General features: G+C 40.2%; 2 protein-coding genes across 2 annotated transcripts in view; both read right to left on the bottom strand.

Annotated features, from left to right (window-relative positions):
- The window catches only part of mrpl13 (mitochondrial ribosomal protein L13), a 293506-nt gene that overhangs the window by 208355 nt on the left and 57300 nt on the right, over window positions 1-27851 (bottom strand). The window lies entirely within an intron of this gene.
- On the bottom strand, window positions 921-12642 carry has2 (hyaluronan synthase 2). Its single transcript, XM_077209332.1, has 5 exons — window positions 12571-12642; window positions 12187-12478; window positions 5805-6431; window positions 3898-3999; window positions 921-3097 (listed from the first exon to the last, which is right to left on the bottom strand). The coding sequence occupies exons 3-5, from the start codon at window positions 6429-6431 to the stop codon at window positions 2168-2170; spliced, it is 1659 nt and encodes a 552-aa protein (XP_077065447.1). The 5' UTR covers window positions 12187-12478; window positions 12571-12642; the 3' UTR covers window positions 921-2167.

Raw genomic sequence — 27851 nt, 5'->3', positions numbered from 1 at the left:
GATAGATAGATAGATAGATAGATAGATAGATAGATAGATAGATAGATAGATAGATAGATAGATAGATAGATAGATAGATAGATAGATAGATAGATAGATAGATGCAACACTTCGTAAAGGTCTTGTACTATTCTACCTAAGACTGGAGCTTACAGATGGAATCCTCTCCACCTTTGGCTGAGTGGAAGAGTAGCTGTAACTGCCAAGACTGCACACTGTCTGCAATGAGGAATTTTTTGGACAGCCAGGGAAGACTGCTTCTGGGTTCAAGCCGTCATAAGTCCAAGGTTTTCCCAAGACTGCCATGGGCACAATTTAGAGTTGTCAGCAGTGTTTGAGATGGATATCTCCTGCCAAGGCTATGAACAGAATAATTAACTCTTTTTACAGAACCGTGAGTTTCATTTCTACCCTGACCCATGAAATCATCTTTGATTTATAGCGTAACGTGACAGCATGCGCTGAGGAATTATGCTGCAACGCTGAAGACATTTTTAAGTGCACAGTCTAGACTTCCACTACGTGGCTACTTCATTGTGCTTTACACTGTATATGTCATAAACAAAAAGCTTCTCCATGGCAATCCTGCAAATAATTGTTCTATTCATCCCTCATCAGCTGCTGATGAAATAGCAGAACAAAGGCCCTTGTGCATAAGAATAGTCTGAAGTCTCAGGAATTCCCCTATCACTATACTAACAGATGCCAGAGAGAGAGAGAGAGAGAGAGAGAGAGAGAGAGAGAGAGAGAGAGAGAGAGAGAGAGAGAGAGAGAGAGAGAGAGAGAGAGAGAGAGAGAGAGAGAGAGAGAGAGAGAGAGAGAGAGAGAGAGAGAGAGAGAGAGAGAACAGATTCCTCAGGTCATATATTTATTTTTCAAGGACATGTTACTTACAAAGGAAACAGCATGTTGGATACGCATTATAAAGTATTTTCTTTTATTTGGCACAAACACAAAAGAGCTTTATGACAATACTGCCTTAGTAAAAGCTCTCATCAATTACAATAGTTTATTGTAACACAAAATAACATTACTCATCATCACATGTTGGCACTTTGACATATGATTCAAATCATTATCTTAAACATTTGGTAAATGTTAAAATAACGCTGATAAATAAAATCAGAGCTTTTCCAGGAAATTAAGGCATGGCATTACTTGGAAATTGAGGTTTGCCACAACTAGAAAAGCTGTTTTGCAAATGCTCTGGACATTGATGGATGACATAAGATAGTGTGAAATAATAACAATCACTAGAGGCAACTGTGCCTCATTTTTGTGCAAATGTTCCTGTGTAAATTTCTGGAGAATTTGCATAGAAATGTGATTTTGCCACATGCTGAAATTGCATAGATTGTGTGAGACAATTCAAAACATTCAACTTAACCAGCAAACAATACTTTCATATTAAACTTAAAAAAAAAAAAATCATGTTAGAAAACCATAAATCTTGGTGTTGTATAAATAGACTGGTTATAACTCCATGTAATACTTATTATAATAACACAGGTTCATCACCCTTATTGTCAAAGAATAACTTATCCCTAGATTTCTTTTTATTGCTGTCATCACAGAGACAAATGCAGCTTCCTAATTTCACATTTTGGTCAGACAGGCAAGTCTTAAAGAGGTACATTTCCTCATATTTATTGAAAATAGAGAATCTTTGGTGGCAAAGCAAAAAAACAAGTCTGTAAAAAAGGCAATAAAATACATTATGCAAATACAAAGTACAGCACAATCAAAAAATACTCAGAAGTTCTGTTTTGGATTTCAGTCTAAAAATGTATACATAATATATTTTATATATATAAAACAAACTAAAGTAAAAATCATAAATTACTTAAGAAAAAAGTCTCATCCGATATTCACACAATGCAAACATAACCATTGAGGTATTTTGTTCCTTAAAGTTCTATATCAAGCATTATGCATATTGAGAGTGAACGTGAAAGTGCAAAGAATACTAAAACATCAAGAGTGTCAAAGCTCACATATTACAATGTGTTTCCTTTATAACTGCAAAGGAATGTCCTTATTAACAGTCACAGCAGCAATGATGTCTCTTTTTGGCGTCAACCTGTCCCTTGCGGAGAGCCAGCCTTAAATAGCAGTCTGAGATTGTTTTTAATGTAAACGTAGAAAGGATGAAGGAAACTGGGAAATACTACACATCAAGAACCATGTCATACTGTTGTCCTTTCTTCCTCTTGCCACACTTCATAATAAGGACAGCATACAAAGTCAAGAACACGACCCAGTAGCTGGCATACACGATTGCGCCGATAATCAAAACTATTTTTTCAGACTCTGGGAAGGGCTTTCGGGTCTCTTGGATTATTGAATAAATAATGCCGACAAAAAGAATGGTGAACCAAACTGAGATCGGAATAAGTCCAATAAAGTTTACCACGACAGTCTTCCTTCCAGACGTTCCCCAACCAGATTTGTTTATGGTGGCTATAGCGAACATCTTTGCCGGTAGCAGACTTGACATGTATAACACTGAGTAGAAGGACATGAAGACCATGACGATGTTTCCGCGGAGGCAACTGGCAAATGAAGCCTTGATGAGCGCCACAACCTGGACGATCAGCAGGAACAGAAGGATGTTCCAGATCCTGCCCTGGTAGAAGAGCTGGATCGCAGTGGCGATGAGGAAGAAGGGGAAGAAGCCGGTGATGACGGCCTCGTAGGTCATCCACAAGTGGTGCTTGTGAAACCACATGGAGTTGTAAAGCCACTCTCTAAAATATGATTTACTCCAGCGGGTCTGCTGGTTGAGCCAGCGCAAGTAGGTGATGGGTGTCTCGGTCAAGCACTTGGAGCGGGCGGTGTATTTTGTGGCATATCCCAGGCTCAGGACTCGATTGGTCAGATGGCGGTCATCGCCAAAACTGCAGTGGCTTCCCATGAATGTCTGATTGTACCAGTCCTCCAGAAACTCATGAAGCAGGGAGTTCCTGTACATCCCCAGTGGCCCACTGATACACTGAACGCACCCGAAATATGACTGGCAAGCTCTTTCAATGTTGAACGCCATCCAATACCTCACACTGCTGAGGAAGGAGACCCATGATTCATATTTGTTCAGAATCTAGAGGGATAGATTAACAAAGAGAATTTGAAATCAAAGGGCCTGTAGTTCAACATATACAATGTCACATGCACCTGTATGTCTTGGTCATCAGCCACATTGATGTATACTATGTTTAAAAATTAAATAGAAATCAGAATATAGAGTGAAACACTAAAGAACCGTGAGAACCCATCAAAGATCTAAAGGCTCTTTGTACAGGGTGTCCAGTAATATGCTTTTCTGTTGACATCTGAACACAGCAAAGTTTGGCGTGGGAATATTTAAGTATCATGAACAATCTATTTACCCTCCTCCATCCCAAAAAAACAACAACTCCCCTGACTATCCATTTGAAGAGATTTTTTTTCAGTCCATGTAACCACACTAAAGTTTTACACTGTATGTAACCTACAAACAGTGCATTTACAGTAACTCTCAATGTATAATAGAACATTTTATAAAAGAAATGACATTTAATTTCAAAGGAAACATATTCCTCATTTATGGATTTTATACAATTGCTCCGAAATTATTTGGACACTTTTCATGGCATTAGATAAAATATCTAAACCAAGTGGAATCTACAAACAAATTATGCTTCTAAAAACAAGCAGCTATTTTTCAGTTACTTTAAAAAAATAAAAAGTCTAACTATCTATGTATGACAAAGAGTCCATGTCAAAGTTTGCTTGTCAAAAATATTGCCACACTTAGACTTGACATGAAAAATAAATGCTTATATGCTGTATATTATTTAAATGTTTGATGTGTTAGAGTGATACAGTAGAATGTTGTTAAAACTGCAAGAGAACACATACCTGCACATCTCCGCCTACTCCTCCAACCATGGGATCTTCTTCCAGAACTTTCACCATCTCCACTGAGGAGGCCGGGTCCAACATGGTGTCTGAATCACAAACCTGCATCCAGCACAATATAGATACATCAATAAAGGATACACACAAATTAGTAAAGTTATTTTTTTTTACTTTGCCCTTTTCCTTTGAAATATGAACATTCATTCATTGATGCATTTGACATATTTCTGAACAAAATGTTCTCAGAATAATTAAGTAAAATCTGTGTTTGTACCACATGTAATGAGGCATCACATATTTTTAACACGATGCCTAATATCATCATTATTATGATGTGTAAAAAGAGATTTATTTAATCAAATATTATTATTTTCCTCAATCACTTGTATAGACACCAGATTGTCTTTGTTTGAGTGGTCACAATAAATCAAATGTGCTGATAAATATGCTGGGACGAGTATAGTAATCTTTCCTGGAGGTCATCTTAATCATTAAGTTCTGGCTTACATAGTCAGTTATAGGGCCAAAAATGTAGGCGCATCAAACACGGGGACACACTGTTCAAATATCGATAGAGATGTGGTTAAGTGTTCTAACATTTAAACTTTAAAAAAGCATTGCCCAAATGTTCTCTTGCACTTTCCAGAGAAAGTCATGTATGCCACTTTGTTTTTTTTTTTTCAACTAAACCCCATACTGAGACTAACCGCAAGACGGGTAGCAAGATCAGTGATAAGTTAAACACAATTTGGGCTCTACACTTAGAGCAAAGGTCAGGGATCTCATTGAAACCAGATGGCATGTGGATAAAATAAAAAATATGTTCAGTCTACAAGGGAGCCCTTACATGATTATCAATGAATGACAGCAAATGGTTAACCATTCGCAAAGGCCATTCACACAAAATGCTTACTTAAATAATAAAAAAAGTTTAAGCATCAAGAATGGTAATTATAATGATAAGTATATTAGCGTCCACACCAATGGACATTAACATTCTGTTTATTATAAGCACACTGCCCTTATGATGTCTGCCACCCGTAGTGTCCACTAGAGGACGCAGTGTCTTGTTCCCCTTCTCAGGGAACAATGGTTACATGTGTAACCTGAGACGTTCCCTTTCAAATCGGAACTCGCACTCCATCCTCTAGTGGACACTATGTGGAACGCCTCATAATGTCCACTAGAGGAAGCATAATGTCCTCCCTGAGACGTTGTTCTAGGTTTTAAGAGCTTAAATCTTTCTTACGTCATTACTGATTGAATAAAAGTTTGGATTACATAAGAGGACATTTGATCACTAGTTTTGCCAATAAATCTCCAGAAAGACATTTTGTAGCAAATAGTTTGAATCAAAGTAAATATCCTCATGTATCTCCCAAAGCCAAAGAAAGTCTATTTTGTTATGTGAAAACACATGTATACAGCTGTTCTCAACTATGTGCCATTAATAAATTCTTCAAAATAATTACTCTCTTTTGGTTATAGCTTTTAAAAATTCAGGAGCGGGAATTAAAAGTTTAGAATAAACCACCATAGATGGGTCCTTGGGGGTTTAATACATTTATGTGACTTGTTTATGAACATGTATTTATGTGTCACGTTCGATTGAGCTAAATAACCACTCAATGTCATGAGCTAATAGTACGTACTCTGAGATGACATGGAAAATACCAGCGATCTGTTCTGGAAGTGCCAAAAATAGCCCCGGAATATGCAAACGATTTCGCACAGAAGTCTCTCAATGAACAGCATCAGTGTTAACCAGGAATGTACTTTCCTCACTCTCAGTGCACTACATGCTTCAGCCTAGCATCCATTTAAGAAGTCACAAAAGCTTCTTTGTACAATTTGCCTGTGTTGCCCCCGTGTACTTGGCTTGAGCCGCCTGAGAGAGATAGACTCACCTGTACATAGTCGACACTTCTTCCCAGGGCTTTGAAGGCGGTGTACATGACCTCCCTCTTCCCGCCCCACTTCTGCATGATGCACACACATTTATTGTTCAGAACCAGGCGAGAAATGTGCTGCAAGCTCTCGGCGTACAATTCTTCGGTTTCATCCGGTCCTTTCTGGTGGTAGTTGCTTTTCCAAATATAGGTGGCTGCCTTGTCCCGGCCCATGATTTCCCGAAAGATCTCCATCATGTAGCAGTCATCATCATTGTTCCCGTCAATAACCATAATTACCTTTATCCCGGGGTAGGTGAGCCTCTTAACAGATATTAAACACTTTCTCAGGTAGTTAGGGTCTTCCTGATAGGCTGCGATGCAAAGGGCCAGTGACTTGTTGAGTTTTATCAGTGTTTCTAGGGAGCGTTTCATGTTCCTGTGTTCCAGTAGAGCAAAAAAGCTCTGGATGATGAGGTGAACGACTAGAATTGCTCCATAAAGACCAAAGGACACATAGTTGCCTGCAGTCGTTATGAGTTTATACCCCATGATATAAGCAGTAGAGATTCCCACAAGCAGCGAAATGCCGAACAGTGTCGTCCCAACAATCCTTAAGTAGCTGATCGCTTTGTCACATCTCATCTGAAAAAGCAAAAAAAAAAAAAAAAAAATAGGATATCAAGGGGTGAATGATATTCATAATTTTGAATGAACCAAATAAGTTCTACTGCAGAACACAAAAAATATATATTTTTTTAAATATCACAGTGTTTTTGTTCATTTAATGAAAGACAATGTGGTCCAATATTGTTTTGGACCCCATTTACTTTAATTGTATGAAGAAAAAAACAGTCCTACAAAACATCTTCTTTTGTGCTTTGCATAAGAACAAAACTCATGCAGATTTGGAAGACACAAGGGTGAGTAAACAATGACAAAATCTTATTTTTTGGCTGAACCTTCCCTTTATGAACAGCTTCATGGACAGCACTCATAAATTAAATTAAAGCAGACGTGTGGACAGGGTTGTGGTGGCAATGACATGCTTTTTGCTCATATACAAGCATAGAATACATGCATCTGTTCTTGCCGCAAAAGCAGCAGTATATTTCAGACAGCATCATATTTCTTCCTCTTTCCTCCTCTTCTGAATCTGAGCAGTCATTATGGCCATTTGTTCCAAGTTTCCTAACTAATACAGTTCCCCATCTGCTTGGCAGACGTGACTATGCAGCACCACCCTCTGACATCATCTGTTTATATCTCCGTGGGAACGCATGAACAGTGAAATTTAGATTTCAGAGGGCTGCACTAAAGACCCTCTGTCTTATTACTGCTGAAGACCGCCATTGTATTAATGATGGTGTCTTGTTTTATCGACTCTCACCATTCAAATCTCGTTTTTTCTTTGATATTATCCCTCTTGGTTTAGATTTTACAGCGGTTCTGGCCTGGGAGAGAGGCTGATATGATGGACTACAGCACAGTGTGAATCTAACTGGCACGTGTCACAACCTTGAACGTCATCCTGCATGTTTACGAGGCCCTCTGGACCCTCAAAAACCCCACCTTATCAACAGACACGTGCAAGCCTGTTGGATTAAGGGCCACATGTGGTGTTAATGTCTCAAACGCCTGTACTACTCTTGGGGTAGCCTATCCCTATACCTCTTTTCATGTCTTGTTCAAACTCTACATGAACCCGAAAGGCTAATTTGAAACTTCTAAGACTGCTGACAAGACAAAATGTGGCCCACATCTAAAAGGCCACTAAAGCTAATCACAGTCATACGGGATATCAGAAGCATTGCTGTCTTTGTAAATGATCTAATTTCTCATGTTTTCACAAAATTGGTGCAGGCTTTTTGTCTCCAAGGATGAATGTGCAGGGTTTACACGTGCAGATTGACTCGTCTGGTTGTGAATGGGGATGTGCATCCTATTAGATAATCCTTCTGATTAAGTGGTCCTGTGTGAAACATTTGCCATCAATAGATTTAGTCTGACTGAATGAAATATGGTAATTTGCAGTAAAGGCCCATTCACACCAAGGACGGTACCTGTAGCCATAAAGTTTTAATAATCATTCTTATTCAATGAGAATAGCCACACTATAACGATATCAACACAGAGAAACTCATTTGAATCACTTTGAAAATGTTTTTCTTCCAGCTGATGACCGATAAAAACATTGACAGCCAATCAGACTTAGGAGCTCACACTAATAGTAAACTGAAGATGATCGTCCAGTAATGTGGATTGAAAAGATATAATTATAGTTATCTTTGTTTGTTATCATTCTGGAATAGCAGTTACATATATAATGCTTTTGTTTGAATTACTTGTTGACTATGTCATATATATCATCTGGCCATGATCCAACAAAGCAGGGAGGAGACACAGAGTGTCTTGGATCACTGAGAGTTGAATCATCGTCAATGGGGAAAACTATAATTCTAGCTTTGAAGGTAGATGAAATATTGCAGTGCAAGAAAAATACATTTGCACAAGCCAAAAGGGACACAGGCATGAGCACCACCAGAAAATTACTTTACTTGACTCTTATGCATTCAAATGTTATTAATCTAGAGAGGATTTTTACACTATGCCTTAATGTAGGGGGAGGTAGATCGTTTAACTTAATGGAGACAGAGGATTTGTTCATCTTTATCCTTAGATTTGGAGGAGATTCCTTTAGACAAAGCTTCATTTGAAACACAATAAGTTTTGAATGGCAATCAACAACAGTTGTTATGCAGCAGGAAATCCATGGCTCATAGCTAAATACTTCTTTTGAGGAACTGGCTAGAAAAGGTAGGAAAAGTAGGAGATCATTTTAACTTAGCAACAGTGGATGCTGCGAGAGTTGTCTTCTAAAATTAGCAAAGTACTTTGGTGATCTGCTGATCCTGTATTCATAAACCATCATATGGTTTAAATATTTATATATTAAATAATACAAATAAACAAAAATATTCATAATAAAACAAATAAAGTATACAATATTATAAAATATGAAATGTATTTAAATGTTAAAATAGAACAATTAGAGTACTTGAAAGAGACAGATAGCTTTCAAAGTGTGCAAACTTCCAGCATAAACTCTATAGCTAATGGGTTTTCTCATCAAATAAGTTGTTTCACTGAAATTGTGTTGGTGGGAATTTTGGCACATAGACAAAGCTAGAGACACTGCCTTGTTGCTCGAACTGCCCTTCTGAGATACCCCAGTGTATTCCTAGGCATTGGAGGAAGCTTCTGCTTCTCCTAAGTGGGTGGTTCTGAGGTGGCGGGGAATCTAGGAACTTGGGGAACTGCCACAGCTGCCTCCCAAAGGATATATCCAACCACTAGCACTGAGACACATCCATCACTCTGCCATGGCTCTGTGGTGTGGCTTTGTCAGATTTTATGGTCGCCATATTGTTAAGGCTGCTGCCATCAGGTCAGAAGAAATAATGTGGTATTTCCACAAGTTGTTATAAGTGCCTTGAAGGCTAACTGCAATTAGGTTATTGCATGAACTTTGGCCACTGGTACCCTGGACTTGACACAAATTCTTTTGTCTGTGCTAGTCGGTGTGGTGAACAGCTGGGTCTTATCCCAGGCACAGGGCCAAGGTCGTAGCCTTATGACCCACAACTGCATCCTGATTTTCAATGACACAACCACACACCCTGCATATTTACATCTGGCAATATCTACAAAATGCTGAGAAAGTTTGGCATCAAATTTAGCAAAAAAGTCTTTTGAGGGTGTGTTGTTCCAAACCTGTATGAATTAATTTTTTTCTGCTGAACTCAAAAGAAGATATATAAAAGAATATTGGTAATTAAACAGTTGATGGGCCCATTGCCTTCCATAGTATCGAAAAAAGACTGGTTACCAACTGTTTGGTTACCAGCATTCTTCAAAATATCTTCTTTTGTCTTAAACAGAAGAAAGAAATTCATACAGGTTTCGAACAACTTGAGGGTGAGTAAATGATGACAGAATTTTCATTTTTGGTGAACTATCCCTTTAAGCTGCTTTGTGCCCAATATGACCAGTGCCTCATACTACGATAACTTTGAAGATCTGTAGATAAATGTAAAGACACATAATGATGGAACATCTCAGAGTGTAAATGTTTGGGAAACATCTGCAAGACTAGCATTTTAAGGATGAATTCATAAAACAGGGTGCAAATTGTGGTCGAAATTGGGGAGGGAAGCCCCTTATTACTGAACCCCCCAAAGAAAGTCAAAACAAAAGCATGTATTCTTCAAACATACAAGTGTATGTACGTTTCAGTAGCCTTTTCAAACCACCGCACAATTAGATTAGCCAACAAGTTAGTCAAATCACATAAAAAAGACACTGGCGAACAGAAGTCGCATTCTTGAAGAGGTGGCAATAGGTGCTAGACTGGCTTCAGTTTTGAAAGCTAAGTTAAAAAGGTGTTTTTTAAAAGGTGACGTAGTTACACGTTACTACATGCACTTACCATGGTAGTTACAGTAAATTATGCATAATTAGCAGTAACTAAACCCTAACCGTAACTCTATAGTAGGCCTACTGTAAGTACATGTAATTACAATTATTCAGTATTTATTTAAGTAAGTACAATGTAGCTACCCCACATCATCACATTCCCTTCACCATACCTAGATTAGCTGGTATGATTTGCATTGAGAGATGATCTTATGGAAAGTGCCCCATGCCAATCTCTAGGTATGGTGAAGGGAATGTGATGATGTGGGGCTTTTTTAATTCCAAAGGCCAAGGGAACTTTATCAGGATGCATAGTATCCTGGATACATGAAACAACTGGCCTTTAAGAATAAAAATCAAGATCAAATTAAGATCAATTTCCAAAAGATGATTTTTTATTCCTCTTTTTAGTCAACTTTAGCATGGGTGAGTTGACTTATTCTAGGCACTGTAAATATTCATTAATACAGCTATCAATTTATTATAGGCTACACGTTTTGTTTTAAAAGAATTTTAGAAATAGGGATGCCAAAACATAGTTCAGTTGCACTATTCAAACTTAAACAGACTTTCTCCTGAAATTGTATGGACAGAAAATTACATTTGTGTAAAAATGTAATGTTTAGTTTATATTATTTCACTTAGGCCTATTTGGTGACTCCCGAGAGAGCGTACTAAAAATTATCACCAGGCATCATTACTAGCCCGGGCTGAGTCACACCAGTTTTACTGCTGTTCTGTTCTATTATAGGTCAGAGTGTCCAGATGGTGTTTAATTAATTAGCTTATAGCCCTTGTAGAATTTCAAATACACAACAAATGTTGCTCTAAATTTATTAAGTCTATGTTGTTTTAAAGCCTAAAACTTGTATGAAACCTGTCAGAAAGAGCAGCTGATGCATCACAGGTTCCCCATTTGAGACCTGGCACAGTTGAACAGGGGATGGTTGCAACATGTCATTTTTGCAACTGTTGCAACTAATTAAACCATTTAATAAATATAAAAACAGACCACATAGCAGTATTTTTAACATATCTTCATATTTTTTTTCTTAAATATAATATAGTTCATCAAGTTGGAGCAAGGAAAGGAGGTTTATGTTTATGTGTGTGTGCACGTGCGCGCACGTGTGCATATGTCTGCTAAATAAAAGTTAATTGCCTTACAAATTGTTCCATTCTTCCTATGTCACTAAAAGCCTGCTGTATTTTATATCAATTTGAATATTGGATATCTGAACATAAGGCCTATCTAGACAAACCTATAATTGTCATCTAATCAAAATTGATGAATAAATAGCATTGTAATATTGTTATAACTTACATTTTTGATAATAATCACTTTGCTAACACTGACCTACAATATTGTATTTGTAAATTGTTGCAACCAACCCCAAACAATGTTGCAACTGTGTCCGGTGATGCAACATCTGACTCCTTGCATTCAAATGCAAAGTGTGACAAATGTAGATTCTGTAATTATCTTTAAATGGTTTAGAGTCAGACTATTAACATACAAATGTAAGTATATTGCATAAACGATTGGTTTATGTAATCCAAACCGTCTCTTGAGTAACAGAGCCACATGCAAAAAGTGTTTCAACTGTCCCCAGTCTCCCCTACTGCTGTGAAGATAAATAAATAATGCTAAGAAAATGTCTGCTGTTCTTTACCAGCTGTACAGTTGAGTCTTGCTGATAAATACGGCGAGAGATATTAAATACAACCTGTTGGACAAAAAGCAAATGGCACGTGTAGGTATTGCAAACACTTATGGCTGAACTCCATTCATTCAAATTCATCCCCCTCATGATTGTTTAAAATTATATTACAACATGAAATGCACGCAAATATAACTATTAATCTAGCAGAACAAAGTATAGCCTAATATTAAAGTTATACACTGAAAAATTAATGATATTACCTTGGAGCAGCTATATGAAGATGTCCCGTTAGTTTAACAGGGATGCTGTCCGACGAGTCTCTGCACGTTCCAGACACTGCACAAAACTTCCCATACAAGTTTGTGGGCAAAAAAACAGAGAACACCGACATGGAGCATCTAAAAACTCCTTGCTTCGAAGTATCCACGTTTTCCATATAACGAATGAACATTCAAGTTTCACGGCTCCTCCAATACATCATATACAGTTTGCATCATTCTGCTGTGATGAGGTCTGTTGGAGCATCTTGGCAGTTCATTCTGACTTTGTCAGCTGATAAAAGAAAAACAAAAAAATGATGTTATCCAACAGTAGTCAATGTTGGTGAGACAAAATGTAATTGATTCAAGTTTTTCCAAGCGTACATATTTTAAGTAGCCCAACTGTCCTTTTCTGCGTCTAATTTCTTTCAGACGCTTTAGGTTTATGCTTCCTGTGAGCCATACATCTGTGAGACCCTTTTAACCGGGCAGGGTTTTGGACTTGTTTTAACAAGGGGGTTGGTTCGGGGGCGAGGAGGAGCGAACATCTAGAAAAAAGTGCTGCCCATTCAAACTTCCGAAATGGGGGTGGGTATGAGTTTATCAAGCTATTAGCCAAACAGTCTTCAGCTAAAAAAATAAAAATAAAACTGTAAGTTATAAAAACAGTCTTTTTAAAAACTAAAAACTAAAAACTAAAATATAAAAATTAAAAATGATTTAATAACAATAATAAAAAAAAGAATTACAAGAAATAAAACGCATTAATTAATGCATTTACCAAGGAGATACAAAAAAAATATTTTAGAAAATTGTAGGTATTATTAAGCTGAATGCTTTAATAATTAGTTGATATTTTGCCAATTGTACAGATAGAATAACATTAATAAAACTCGCCTGGGAAATTTTTAATGCTCATAGATTCTCAGTTGCGCTCTTGATTTTGAAGGCAGGCAGCGTATTTACCACTAGAGCGCGCCACACAATTTTAAATGTCACATTCACAACAGTGAAAGTTGGTTTATAACAGGCCTATACTGTCAGTGATGCAGACTTTTAAAATGTCTTTCTTTCTTTCTTTCTTTCTTTCTTTCTTTCTTTCTTTCTTTCTTTCTTTCTTTCTTTCTTTCTTTCTTTCTTTCTTTCTTTCTTTCTTTCTTTCATGATATTGAGCAATGTTTCGCTAAGCACAACAGAGTATCCTTAAAAAAATCAACAAGTAGGATAAAACAGGGCTACTTTCAAAACAATCACTTTAGCAAAGTTTGTACTATTTTCTGTTTATTTAAATAATTAAAATAATTATTTTTTTTCAATAAATATACTGCCATTAAAATGTGTGTGTGTGTGTGTGTGTGTGTGTGTGTGTATATATATATATATATATATTATATATATATATATATATATATATATATATATATATATATATATATATATACAAATATATTTTAAAAATACAGAAACAGAATTATTTAGAAAAGTAAAGATTCTGAAAGCATTGAAGGAGATCCTATAATAATTTAATATAGATTTGCAGTCAAACAATGATATTTTATCATATGATGTGTTAATATCATATTTTTAAATATGATGGTTTTATTACAAATGTAGTGATTATCTTTAAGGTGGAAACCCAACTTAATATATGATATTTACCATCTGAATCTAACTATGTCATGTCAACAACTGGAAAATTCAGTCAGCTTTTGATAATCATGTTAATTATTGTGCCTTTACCTCCAACAGACCCCTAACACAGACTTTTACCCCAAATACCATACTTTTACATATTCTTACATTATTGAAAAACTATTGCTTTAATTACCTTGAACAAAACTGAAAATGATTAAGAAGACCTTTGTTTTAAAATATATTCAATCCTTTTAGCAATTTTCATTTGCTGAGGTGGGGAAGAGGATGACAACCATTGTATGTGTCTCTGTAAGATAACCTCCACTAAAGCATGGCAAACAAGAAAACGCTGGACTCCTAAAGCAGACTGCAGAGGTGCTGAAGGACGGAGGATAATGAGTCCCGGCTTCACAGTTGTTTTTTTGTTTTGTTTTTTTACCCTAAACTGACTTTGATGAAGAGTACCCACATGTTGTGCCGACTCATTAAACAAAACAAACAAAAACGTACTACTAGTGTCTAGTACAGCATTCTGTTCCATATGGATCTTTTCCTGTCAGGGACTCCAAACATCACCTGGGGGCTTGTGCCTGTTGTATGGGGGTAGAAATCTGAGATAGCTCACTTTTTTATTTTTAGTTGCGCAGACGTTCATGGTCTTTCTTGATTTCACTTGGAACAATGGTATCATTGAGAGGACATGTGCAACTCATTTTAGCATTTTGTTTAGATCAAAGACACTGATATTGTTATTTTTTCGCTGTGTGTCAAGCTCTAGAACGTGCGCACAACTGGTAGATTCAAATGTTGAAAGGTTTTAGGTGCCATATCTGTTCTTTGGCATTTTTCCAGTATCTGCTTCTACACTTACTCATCATCAGCCCAGAAATCCTCTACACAACCTTTTTCTCTCACAGTCAATTTTTCGACATCTTGGGTTGTGGACAGGAAAGAGAGTTCAATGTGCATGAACAAAGCCCCAGTCATTAAGACTGATTGCTGCTTATCTGCTGCTCATGAATTATGTCGCCCCTCAGGACCCCTTTAGTCTGGCCTTAATTTGTATTTAAGATAGTCCTGCTCTTTTACCAAAACCACAAATGTTAAACAAATATGCTATTTAACAGCGTGTAGAGTTAAATATTTTTATTTGGAGGTTGATCCTCACCGCCTTTGAGATGATTGCTCAATTCCTCACTACCGAAACAATTCTAAGCTGAAATATATATAATTGTGAAGAAATATAAATGTGAACCAATTTGAAAAATAATAAAACATTTTATTTAATTGAATAGATGTCATTAGGCATTTTCACAACATTCCAAAGAAAGTTTTCTTTCGAATGAAAACCATCCGTCTATCTATCTATCTATCTATCTATCTATCTATCTATCTATCTATCTATCTATCTATCTATCTATCTATCTATCTATCTATCTATCTATCTATCTATCTATCTATCTGTCTGTCTGTCTGTCTGTCTGTCTGTCTGTCTGTCTGTCTGTCTGTCTATCTATCTATCTATCTATCTATCTATCTATCTATCTATCTATCTATCTATCTATCTATCTATCTATCTATCTGTCTGTCTATCTATCTATCTATCTATCTATCTATCGACCTCTGCTCTCGTGTACAAGCGCTCTGTATTGACAGTGAATACTGTTGTGAGAAATGAGGGGAAGTGCCTTTTGAACTTTAAAGCAAAGCACCTTACTCACATTTTCCAAAAGTGCATCCGGTGGCTCAGCTATCATCTGTAGTCAATAACTGGCCCTTTCACTGAGAGGTGATTATCATCAGATGATCAGACGTGGGAGAGCTGCTCTGAGAAAGAGGGCATTGAGCACAGAGTGTGCCTCTCCAACATGTGTTTCCCTCAGTGTGTCACTGTACGTGTGGGGGTGCACATGGGTGTGTGTGTGTGAGAGAAAGAGAGTTAAACTCAGGTCCACATACTCCACCCTGCCTGTTTTGTGGTTTCCATGGTAAGTGATGTTAGCATGGCACTGAAAAGAATTAAGACTAACTGATTTCATTATAGATATTCAATTTGAATTTTCTCCTCTTTTCACTAAGCTTTAGAGACAGAATGCGATAGGTTAGGTCACCTCTAAAGGGATAGTCCAATACAAGTTAAGCTTGATTAATAGCATTTGTTGTATAATGTTAATTGCCACAACAACAAAAAAAACAAACATTTTGACTTTCAATGGAAGTGATTAGGGATAGTTTTTACAGGTTTAATAAGCAGAAATGTTGAGTTTATAATTCTATGAAGCACTTACATTAATTCTTCTTTTAAAACTTGTTTTATCTGAGCTGTAAAGTTGTTTTCATAATTTTTATGGTCGTTCTAGGGTTTTAGGTGTTGTGTTGTTATGACAAAAAACGTCTCGGTTACGCCTCGTTCCCTGAAGAAGGGAACGGAGACGTAGTCGATGTGTCGACTGATTCGGATCATGCTTAGGGAGCCTGTCATCTTCGAGTATTGTTAAAACGAGCCAATGCACATTGGCGTGCGAGAATTGCATCACACGCTCCGCCCTGCAGCGCGGGTATAAATACGGAAGTGGATGCATGCACCAGTTGTTTTTCGCTGAGGAGCCGAGCGGAGCCCAGAGTCAGCGGTCCAGCAATAGTGGCGACAGGACTACGTCTCCATTCCCTCCTTCAGGGAACGAGGGTTACATACGAAACGAGACGTTCGCTTCGTACGACGTAGGGTCGACATAGTCGACGTATCGACTGATTGGGATCCCAATTAAAATGCCACTAGTGCTGCCACCTTCCAGTGCCTAGACAAAAGCCTTCTGATCCCCCCGTATTATTAAGGCGGAGACGGGATAGGGCTTAGGCAAGGGAAGTCACTGCTGTTCCACAAGATCACAGGGAAAGCGTTCCCTTTCTTTGGAAAGGTATACGCTGCAGAAGCCACATCCTGCCCGTAGGGAGGTAACATCTGGAGGATACACATATGGACTGGGCATTACCGGGCAGTACGACATAATGTCACTGAGGTGAGCCTCACCGGCTCACCGGTCAGTGACGGCAAAGCAGGCTCTGCCAAGGGAAGATGTCTCGCCGCAGTGAGCCATACCATGGAAGAATACACATATGGGATCACCGTAGGGATGTCAAAATATGGGACCTAGCCTAACAAAGGTTCCACCAGTGCATACGAGTGTTAGGCCAGGCATCGGACGCTCCGCCACGCCCGTTGCCGAAGGGTGTGGAGGAACTCAACAGGGTTTCGGCTAAAGATTAACTCTACTGGAGCAGGAATGACGCACATATCCAGTCCATAGGAGGGGAATGGCGCAGCAAGCCGACATTTCGAACCGGGCTTATAGTGAAACTGGCTTCATGTAAGGGGAGCCCACGGGAAGCAACCGTCTCGACACATAACCTATTTTTCTAGCGAACGTCTAGTCGCCCAGGTAGGAGCTACACTCTCTCTTTGGAGAGACTCACTACCCAGGTGCACCTTGGGTAAACCTAAACCTAAGCTTAAACAATCTGTTACGGTAATTTCTATTATCACTGTAAAGCTGCTTTAAAACAATCCTGTTCTTTTAAAGGTCCTTTATAAATGAAGGTGACTAGACTGACTAAACACACCAAGATGATGGCAACCACTATCCAGTGGGCCAACCTCTGCTTGGAAACAGCCTTCCCTTCTGCTGGTCTCCATACAGACAAGAGCTGGTCTGAGGTCCTGAGGCTTTGCGTTCTGTCTAGCAATAACCACAAGGAGCGGAAGGGACAGGGAAAAGCCAGGGCTGGGTCTGCCTCCTCCATGACAATGTTTGCAGGCTCACCACCTGGTCCTGTTTAAGGGAGAGGTAGGAACCTTGGGCACATATCCAGGCCGGGGTCTCAGGATACCGTGGGAGTTGTCCGGCCCGGATTCCAGGCACGATTCTTCGAACGAAAATGCATGCAGGTCCCCTACTCTCTTGATAGCGGCCAAGCATGCATGAGAACTGTTCTTTTAAAAACAGGATTTCTAACTCAACTGCCTGCAGTGGCTCAAAGGGATGTCGCTGCAGTGCGGTAAGAAGGCTCACTGGGGAAACACATCTCTAGGGAGGCCCCAGGCCACCTGTGTGCCAGTGTCTCCATGCAGAGGGTTCTCCACTCGGACAGGGAGTAAACCAACTGGCAATGGGACGAGTCCGGAGAGCAAACAGATGTAACTGTGCGGCGCGAAGTGGTCCTTGAACAGCTTGAGCGCCTGGGGATGGGGTCTCCACTTCTCCCTGGGCCCCAGGCTGTCGTGAGGTCTAGTTGGCGACACGATTGACCAGGCCAGAAAATTAAGTGGAATGAAGCGACCTCAGAAGCTTCTGGCTCCAAGGAAGAGGTGGCGGGCGAGTTGCGACATGCGAGGGAAGCGTATCGCAACGGTCGCAGTGTTTGTGCAGACCAGTACTGCCAGCAACTCAAGGCAGTTGATGCCACATGCAGTTGGAGGCCCGTCCGGACCCCCGTTACTGCATGCCCGCTGTACGTGGCCCCTCAGCCGGTGTTTGGCGGACACTTGTTCTGGGGGGGCTGGCCCAGAGAAACAAAGGTCTGATCACAGGCTGAGGGTTTGGCGGCAGGCCAGGTGATTGTCAGACGGAGAAGGCTGCTCTGCCACGGCCACCTCGGGGCTCGGCCGTGAAGCCAGTGCTGAAGCAGTCTTCATATGGAGGAAGCCGTGCTATTGCGGCTGCTTCTGCCATATGCCCCGGAGCCTCTGAAAAATTTAAGTGGGACCCTTTCTGACTTCTGTATAGCACCGACCAGACAAGTTCCTCCTGAGAGACTTGTTGGACCGAGTCCATCTCTATACCGGAAAAAGAGATCCTCAGCCCGAAGGCGAGTTTACTCTTTTCCCAATTGACCTGAAGACCCAACTGGCTATGGAGCACTCGAAGGGTAGGACTTTGGACTGACTTTGAACCCTCAAACGCAAAAAACACAGGTACGGTCTGCGTTGCGGGAGGATAGAGATCTGAAGTACATGTCCTTGAGGTCGAACGCTGCAGACCAATTTTGGGGACAGAGCCTGCGAAAATACGTCTCTGCGTTAGCAACTTGAATGGAAGCATAAAAAAGGCCAGATTCAAGACTCGCAGGTCCAAGATTGGCCGTAACACACCACCTTTCTTGGGTACAATGAAGTACCCAACCTTCGCCAGTAGGAGTGCGATGTCCGCGTGCTGCCAGGGCCACATTTGCTCAACACCGGAGTGAAGCAAATAGCGCTGACTTGGGTGGACGCCGGCCGAACTGAATCGTAAGCCGAGTCTGCTGGTACGGAGGAGCCAGCTGGACCAGTTGGGAGTATTTTAAATGTCTACGAACCAGGCTAGGGGGACCAGGGGCACCACAGATGTACCACCCCGGGGCAGCGAGGTAGAGGACAGGGACCCGGCACGGAAGGCCCGAAGGTGGCCCGAAGGCGGCCCGAATCGGGGTCTGAGTGTGCGGTACAACACTTACCTGTCTCCACGTGACGGAAGGGGTGTGCGTGAGAAGGCATGACCGGGTCCTTGAACGCACCCAAGTGCCGGCTGGCGATACAACAGGGGGCTGAGGGGTGCAAGGCTTTACAGGGTCGCACACCGCCAGTCTGGCCCTCTTGGGACCCAGGAACAGAGGAAATTGCTCTTTCTTTGAAAATGTGGGTCAAGTCGTCACCTTTATTTATATAGCGCTTTTTACAATACAGACTACAATGTTAGGAAGACTGTTCCAAAGTTTAGGTGCTAAATAGGAAAAGGATCTACCGCCAGCAGTCGATTTTGATATTCTAGGTATTATCAACTGGCCGGAATTTTGAGATCGCAATAGACGTGAAGGACTATAATGCGTTCTGGGAGCTAACCCATTTAGTGCTTTGTAAGTAATCAGCAATATTTAAAAATGTATACAATGTTTTCCGCAATAACTAATTGTTCTGCATTTGTCATTGAGAGCATATGACGTAATTTAGATATATTTTTAAGAAAGTAAAATGTGGTTTCACAGATACTAGACACGTGACTGTGGTGAGCAGGACGAGGCCAGGGTACGTGAGAGAACGGTGCAAGGCCGGTGGCGTGAGTGATAATGAACGTCATCAGTGAGACGCACCGGTCTCGCATCTCTCACGGAGGAGCGGAAGCATAAAAGGAGGAGCGACGACGCTGAAGATCGAGAGAGGAACAGGCCTGATTTTATGTCGTGTTTTGCTTCTATTTTGTGTGGCCAGCAGTCGTCGGTGAAGGGCTGCTGGCTTATAATTTTGTTTTTGTATTTGTTTTATTTTATTATTAAAATGTTGGAATGTTCGCTGGTTCCCGCCTCCTTCTTCCCATAACATCTGAACCTCGTTACAGTGACTTTTAAATGAAAGATTGGAATCAAAGAGCCCATCCAGGTTCCTAACCAACGACGAAGACTTGACAGAGCAGCCATCAAGTGTTAGACAGTATTCTAGGTTATTACGTGAGGACGTTTTTTGTCCAATAATTGGAATCTCTGTTTATTTTCAGAATTAAGTAGTAGGAAATTACTAGTCATCCAGTTTTTTTATATCAGCTATGCATTCAGTTAATTTTGTGAATTTGTAAGTTTCGTCTTAGTACTAAGCCTTGTAGTACTCCATACTGAACTTGTGATTGATAAGACATCTCTTCATTTACTGCTACAAACTAAGAACGGTCAGATAAGTATGATTTAAACCATGCTAGTGCAATTCCACTAATGCCAACATAATTTTTGAGTCTATTTAAAAGAATGTTGTGGTTGATAGTGTCAAATGCAGCACTAAGATCGAGTAGCACTAATAGAGAGATACAACCACGATCGGATGATAAGAGCAAAACATTTGTGACTCTAATGAGAGCTGTCTCAGTACTATGGTACGGTCTAAATCCTGACTGAAAATCCTCGCAGATACCATTTCTTTCTAGAAAGGAACATAGTTGTGAGTATACTGCCTTTTCTAGTATCTTTGACAGAAAAGGTAGATTCGAGATCGGCCTGTAATGGACTAATTCTGCAGGATCAAGTTGCGTTTTTTTAACAAGCGGTTTAATCATAGCCAGCTTAAAAGTTTTTGGCACGTATCCTAATGACAAAGATGAAATAGTGATATTAAGAAGAGTATCTATGACCTCTGGAACCATCTCTTTCAATAACTTAGTCGGTATAGCTTAGTTGGGTTAGTTGGGTAGCGCTGGCCCCTCGGGGGGGAAGGAGTGGATTGGTGACCATCTTCAAGAGCTCCTTCCTTCATCCCTGTGTGGCCTGCTCAGTAACGCTTATGCTGACGCTTGTCACCTGGCTTGGCAACACCTGGAGCAGGCTGGGCGCCCCGTCTGCAGCCAGCTCCACGCTGAGGCCTAGGGTGGAGGCTGCTGCGGTGGCCCAGCGGGACCAGTCTGGGCTACCCTCGTGCATTTTCATGAGTGCCTGGGCCTGGTGGACCTGAAGCCTGAAACCCATCATCCAACCGAGACGGTTTGGCACACGGTGGAGGGTTCCACTCGAGCCCGAGTCGTCATCTCCAGAGCCCAGCTCACCCTCCGATGCTGCGATGGAAATCCTGTCCTCTGGAGGGGCCCCAAACAAAATGGCTGGTCGGTTCACTACAGAGGACAGCGTGCTCACCGGGGAGCTCCACCGGCTGTGGTGTTAATGAGGAGTGAGGGATCCACGGGGCTTTGCCGGGCGGATTACCCCTCACTGTAATCCTCAGAACACCCAACCCACATGGCACTTTAGCTTTCTTCTGGGAAATTAGTCCAGAAGAAACACTAGAGCGGGGCATGTGAGGGGACTCCACCTTCGCAAACGAAGGCGAGTCTCAATCTCAACACCGAGATGGTCATATTCCTGCAGTGGGAACATGAGTCATCCACAAGAGCTGCCTCAGCATGCTGTATGCCCAAACCCATTGCAGCAATTGTGACTGTCAGAGGGGGACAGCCCTACCGCAGAGCCTTCTTCCGCCCTCTAACCAGCCGTCAACAAACACTGTTAAAACAGCTGTTGAGAGCTTCAGAAGCTCGCAATCGCCGTTGCACTCTCGCTGTAGAAACTACCAGCACTGGGAGAGTCTTCCAGAAGAACACCGGCCCACTCGCTTGTTGTAGACAACAACACTCTTCAGAGACATCGACACCGATCGGCTCCGAAGCAAAAGACAACTGGGGCGTGCATCCACTTCCGTATTTATACCCGCGCTGCGGGGCGGAGCGTGTGATACAATTCTCGCACACCAATTTGCATTGGCTCGTTTTAACAATACTCAAAGATGACAGGCTCCCTAAGCGTGATCCCAATCAGTCGACACGTTGACTACGTCGAACGTGAGCGACTGAAAGGGAGCTATTAAACGGAATATATCTTTACATAAAAAAGAAAGTGTTTTTACATTCTAAAATCATGTTATCATATATATTGTTTATGTCTTGTGACTATTGAAACAGTGAGTATTTTAATGTAAACAGATTTTCCCCATTCACTTCCATTGTAAATACCTAATTGTAACTCAGATTTTTGCTTTTTTAATGAAAGTCCCTGGAATTTTCCTTGAATTGAAGTTTGCCTCAGTGAAGATTGTAGAAATAGTAGCCTACTTGATATTTTGCTTTATTGTTTACGCACTGAACCAAGAGGTTTCCTGTCAGAAATGTGACCTATGTGCTTAGTATTTTTGGGCTTTTATGTCCTATACTTTTTTCATCTGTTGTTGCTGTGTACATTTTCATTACATCGAGATGGTCATTAGGCAAAAAAATACAGACTATTTATTTACTGTGAAATTCCATAGTTTCCTTTAATGGGCAAAATTCCAAATTACACTCCAAAACCACATGGACTGGATGGGACCAGGGAGCTGTCAATATTTGAAGTTTCACAGGGGTGAATGAAGGTGGATCGGTTTCTTTGTATTCATTATGGATTTAATGGAGCTTAGGGGGTCAGAAAGTTAACGACAGCTTCTTGGGCCGACAGGAAATGCGAGTGCTTCTGTTTATAGTTTCACTTCCACATTGAAGCATTTCTCTAGGCTTCAAAGCCGCTTTACTGCATGAGTATCCTGCCTGTAGGCTAAATACTCAAGGCTCTGGCATTTGCGACACAATTACATTATTTCTCAGAGAGCACTGCTCATTTTCACTCTGAAAGATTGTAGCAAACAAACACCATTGATGTTATAGTGCGATGACTCCTGTAAATGGTTGTGATGAAGCATATCATCCAATTATAAAGCCAATCCCTTCTGTTATGCACTAATAGGCTGAGAAAGATGGATTAGATGAGTAGGAATGAACATGTATGAACCAAAAACATGTACGTTTCACAATTTTAACAATAATTATATTAATTGTAGTTTATTCAATTACATTTTAATCAAATAAACTATAAAATACATGGTAATACTTTATTTTAGGGTTCAGTTCTCACTATTAACTAGTTGCTTATTTGCATGCATATTACTAGGACATTGGCTGATTATTAGTACATATAAAGCACATATTAATGCCTTATTCTGCATGACCATATTCTACATCCCTTAATCCTACTCAATACCGAAACTTAACAACTACCTTACTATCTATTGATAAGCAGTAATTAGGAGTTTGATGAGGCAAACGTCGTCGTTAATAGTTAGTTAATAGTGAGAATTGGAACCTTATTTGAAGTGTAACCAACTACATTTGCAATTTTATAAATAGGATATTCAAGACATTACATTATTGGAAGGCAAACTTCTAGCTATTTCCCAATGTCTCGCACCTTGTTTTTAAGGGGGTGCTGTCTTGGTTATTTTGGTCCAGACTAAAAAATAAAATGATACTGTAGCAATGTTCAATGTTATGGGAAGAAGGAGGCGGGAACCGGCGAATGTTCAACAATTTTAATAATAAATAATTAAACAAATACGAAAACGAAAGTAAAGACTGCAGTCCCTCACGGTCGACTGCCACCACACATAATAAAACAAAACATTAAACAAAATAGTCCAGGCCTGGCCTCTCTCGATCTCCACTGTTGTCGCTCCTCCTTTTATGCTTCAGCTCCTGCGTGAGAGATACGAGACCGGTGTGTCGCGCAGGTGTTGCTCATCAATAATCATGGCACCGGGCTCGCACTGTCCTCCCACGACCCTCAACCTCGTCCTGCTCGCCACAGATACGTTTAGTCCTGTTTAATTAGTGTACACACTGTCATTTTTAACACAGAACTTAAAGCTACAAAACATAAAGCATAAGGATAAGCTTACAACCTGATTGAACATATTTTATGACGTGCAGTGGAACTTACCAAACATCCAAAACAGTGCTTTGTATTAGGCTGAATACACTTGTTGAATGTGTGGTCATATGGTGGTATTTGACCAGCTAAGAACTGACAAAGTGCTCATAAAATGTCAAACCAGCACTAGGAATTCCTCCGTCACAGAAACAAATGAAGATCTGATGTAAGGAAATAACAGTTCTGATGCCTGTACCGAACTGTAATGGGCAACATAGCTCTTATAATGAGAAGAACCAGATATGGGATATTTAGGGTCACATTTGGTGACATCAAATCCTGTATTTGGTTCGTTTAGAGGTCTTTGGTCCGTGTTGTGTTCACATTTCGGTCTAACAGCGCCAGACTTTGTTTGGCAGCGGTTTGAGGTCCAGCTTTTCAGGGGTTTAGGTTCACTTATTTGGTGCTCACCAGGGTTTGGATGGCAGCGTTCGCACATATTCAAGTTAACTAAACGTGAACACACCCATAATTTCAGGGCCCTATTTCAACAATTTGAAATGCAAGTATCAAGCGCAAGACGCAAGTAAATTTGTGGGCGGATCTTGGGCGCTGCTGCTATTATACCGTTGGGATAAATGACTCATAGGAGTGGTTTAGGCGTAACTTGAAATAAACCAATCAGAGCGTCATCTCACATTCCCTTTAAAAGCAGCCGCGCTTGTTCCATGCCGGATTGCTAGTATGATGGCGGATTTGCCAGGGGCACACCAGGAGCGGTTCACAGCCGAGGAGACCGACGTTCTCGTCAGGGCCGAAAAAGACGGAGAAGTGACATTTTATGGGGATGGGAGAAACCCACCAAAATTAGCTTTGGTTAAACAGATGTATAATCATTTGGGTAAATGTGATTTATGCTTATTTTTTCACATCTTCATGGACACCACAATGATTTCCCTCGTGTGGTAATATTTTTCCTTGTAATTATGTATGATTTGAAAAAATGGGAACTGCTGCGTCTGTGTAAATGACTAGACTAGGTTTTTCCTGGTCTGTGGCGGAATTGATTTCTAAAACTGCAAAATAGCACCTGGGAACGTTTGCGCCAGAACACGCCTCCTCTATTCACTGAACCACCCCCGGAAGCACAAGTTCATTCCCTAATTTACCAACGTGCATCTGTGGAAGGAAAAGTCCGCTGTGCGTCGGGAGCAAAATGGGAGCGATACATGCGTCGGTGTAAAAAGTCATTTGCGCTGGGTGCAAGATAGGGCCCTCAGTGCTTTATCCATCTGTGTTGATGACTTACCCTAATCTGATATGTGGTTTGGTGACTCACGAATAGTGATACTTCAAGCTTGGATTGCTTACACCGTGTCCTAACCAGACGCGATGCGATAGGATTCCAGCGACAATAATTTTTCTGTTCACACTAGATGCGACGCGACTGCGAGATGCATTAAAATCAATCAAAACCCACAGCCAATCAGAACAGCATGTGGGCGGAGTCTCGCGGCAAGTGCACAGCACCAGAGAGGAGGCTTGATGGCAATCGCAAAAAAAATGGATAATAGGCTACATAATGAAATTCACAAATATTACACCATTTAAACATTATTCAGATGCATAGGCTACTGAGTTACTAAAATCTTTGTCAAAAAATACACTTGTTTGTTCACAGTTTGAACATTGTTGTTTCCATTTGTTAAATTTCAAGATCTGAGATAAATTATCCATTGTTGCTTTTACACCTACAAAGCTGGGAGTACTAAATGATATTCAAAGTCACATTATGCACTTTTAACATTAAATAAAGCAACAGTACCTGAGATTATCTTAGTGTTTGTTGTTCCAGCGCGATGTCGCAGAACAATAGAAACAGTTTCTAAAATAGAATCATTGCGTGCCGTTGCGGCTGGTTAGGACAAAAACTCTGATTAACATGGAAAATATACCTTATATTGCGCGTCGCGGTGTCGCATCGCGTGTAGTTAGGACACGGTGTAAGATAGTAGGAAAATTCCATATTTTTATACATTAATTAACACTTAAAAGATTAAGCTGTCATATTGCTACATTGTTTTTGTTTGATCTTAAATTTATTTTATTTTATTTTTTAAGGATAACACTTTATTTTGATGGTCCCTTTTGAACATTCTGTTAACTATAAGTAACGTTGCACCTATGTGTCAACTAACTCTCTGTAGAGTATAGGTAAACTGTCTGTTTAATATCTTCTAACTCTTTATTGTGATGGTCCTCCAACAAACATTCTACTGACTATAAGTAACTTTGCAACTACATGTCAATTTATTCTAACACTAAGCCAACCAGTCTACTAATACTCTACTAATACTCCAGTGAGAGCTAGTAGACATGTAGGTGCAACATAACTAATAGTCAACAGAATGTGCTAAAGAGACCATCAACATAAAGTGAAACCTTTTTAATTTATTTTAGCTTAGCTTAGCTACTCTCAGGGTTGGGAAGGGACACCATTCAGGGCCATATAAATGTTTTTAAATAGCAGGGGATGTGGCACAATGACCAAAGGTGCTAAACGAACATCCCCATTTGTTAGTCTGATCAATGTTGAGTGCATTTTTATTGACCTCCAGGTCAGACCCTAGCAAGGACTTCACAGAGATCAGAGAGTTGGACAGCACACCTAGGTCATAAAGTGAAAGTCTGTAAGTCATGCACATCTCTCACTTAATTGTCGAGTCTTTGGCATTGATGTGACATTGACTTCAGCTCTGAGAGCACTGTTTTCCTCCTTGTTCTGTTCATGACACATCCATGCTGTGACAAAACAGCTCCGCCTTAAACAGAGCATTAGAAGGACTCTGAGGATTTACACTTTAAGCAACACCCGAGCTTGTTCTTATCACCTCACATTGATCTGTGGCCCTCTTGGGGTCTCCTCTGTCTGTCACGCTGGGCCTATCACCTCTATGAGCTCATGTAGTGTGATAACAGTCCTGTTGAGCTGGAAAAGTGAGTGAGCACTATGAAAGTGAAGCCTTTTTATGAGCTTTGACTCTTCTGCACTCCCCCAGCTTTGTGAACCCCTGAAAGCAGAGGGTCAGCAGTGTCAGAACAATGGTGTAAATTCACCACCCACTTCCGTCCTCTCTAGAGGGGACAAAACACAGCCAGTCTGATTAATAGCGTTAAGGATTGTTACTCATTTTCTGAAAATCTCTTTCTTACAGAGCAAGAACCTACAAGCAAGAACATGAAGGTTTGTTTTGAATCACTCTCTTGTTTGAAGTGACTTTATAATTGAGTTTACAAGACAGAATCAGTTGTTGTACCACAAAAGCCCTGGATCTGTGGTTTGATTCTATGATGTTGCAATATTACAGAGAACATAAGAGTCTGTTTTTTAAACTTACGCACATTCTCACAGAGCCGTCCAGCTCTGGTTTTATTCAAAGATGTGCAAAGGGACACTCCAGTTCCAAATATCTAGGAACAAAATAAACCAATTTGCTACAGAAAAATAAACCATTTTCTAGCTAGTATTTATTTCTGTTGGTAGAAAAACTATTTCACAGTTTACATTGGGAAGTACGACTTTTACCTGTGTAATAGTAATGTTACGACAGCTGAGCCTTTGGGACCTTGGCTAATTTGAGTCGTGTCTGGTTTTGGATCACTTCCTGCTTCTGGATAATAAGAAGCACAGGGAAGAAAGAAATTGCTCACAATCTTTCTACTACTTTATTTTTCAATTCATCAAAATTAAAGGCAAAAAGCTTTTTAAAAGGATGAATGCAATCCGT

The sequence above is a fragment of the Siphateles boraxobius genome, unplaced genomic scaffold (assembly GCF_051911475.1).
Source record: "Siphateles boraxobius isolate OS27281-9 unplaced genomic scaffold, OSU_SipBor_1 12, whole genome shotgun sequence".
Classification (NCBI taxonomy): Eukaryota; Metazoa; Chordata; class Actinopteri; order Cypriniformes; family Leuciscidae; genus Siphateles; species Siphateles boraxobius.
Note: the sequence above shows the minus strand (reverse complement) of the source record. Positions and strands in the feature narration are given on the sequence as shown.

Excerpts from the sequence above, each read along its gene's own strand:
- has2 (XM_077209332.1), bottom strand. The coding sequence starts at position 6,431 with ATGAGATGTGACAAAGCGATCAGCTACTTAAGGATTGTTGGGACGACA. Across the intron at positions 4,000-5,804 it reads GAAGTGTCGACTATGTACAG|GTTTGTGATTCAGACACCAT; the intron begins GTGAGTCTATCT and ends TGCTGGATGCAG. Across the intron at positions 3,098-3,897 it reads GAGTAGGCGGAGATGTGCAG|ATTCTGAACAAATATGAATC; the intron begins GTATGTGTTCTC and ends CTATCCCTCTAG.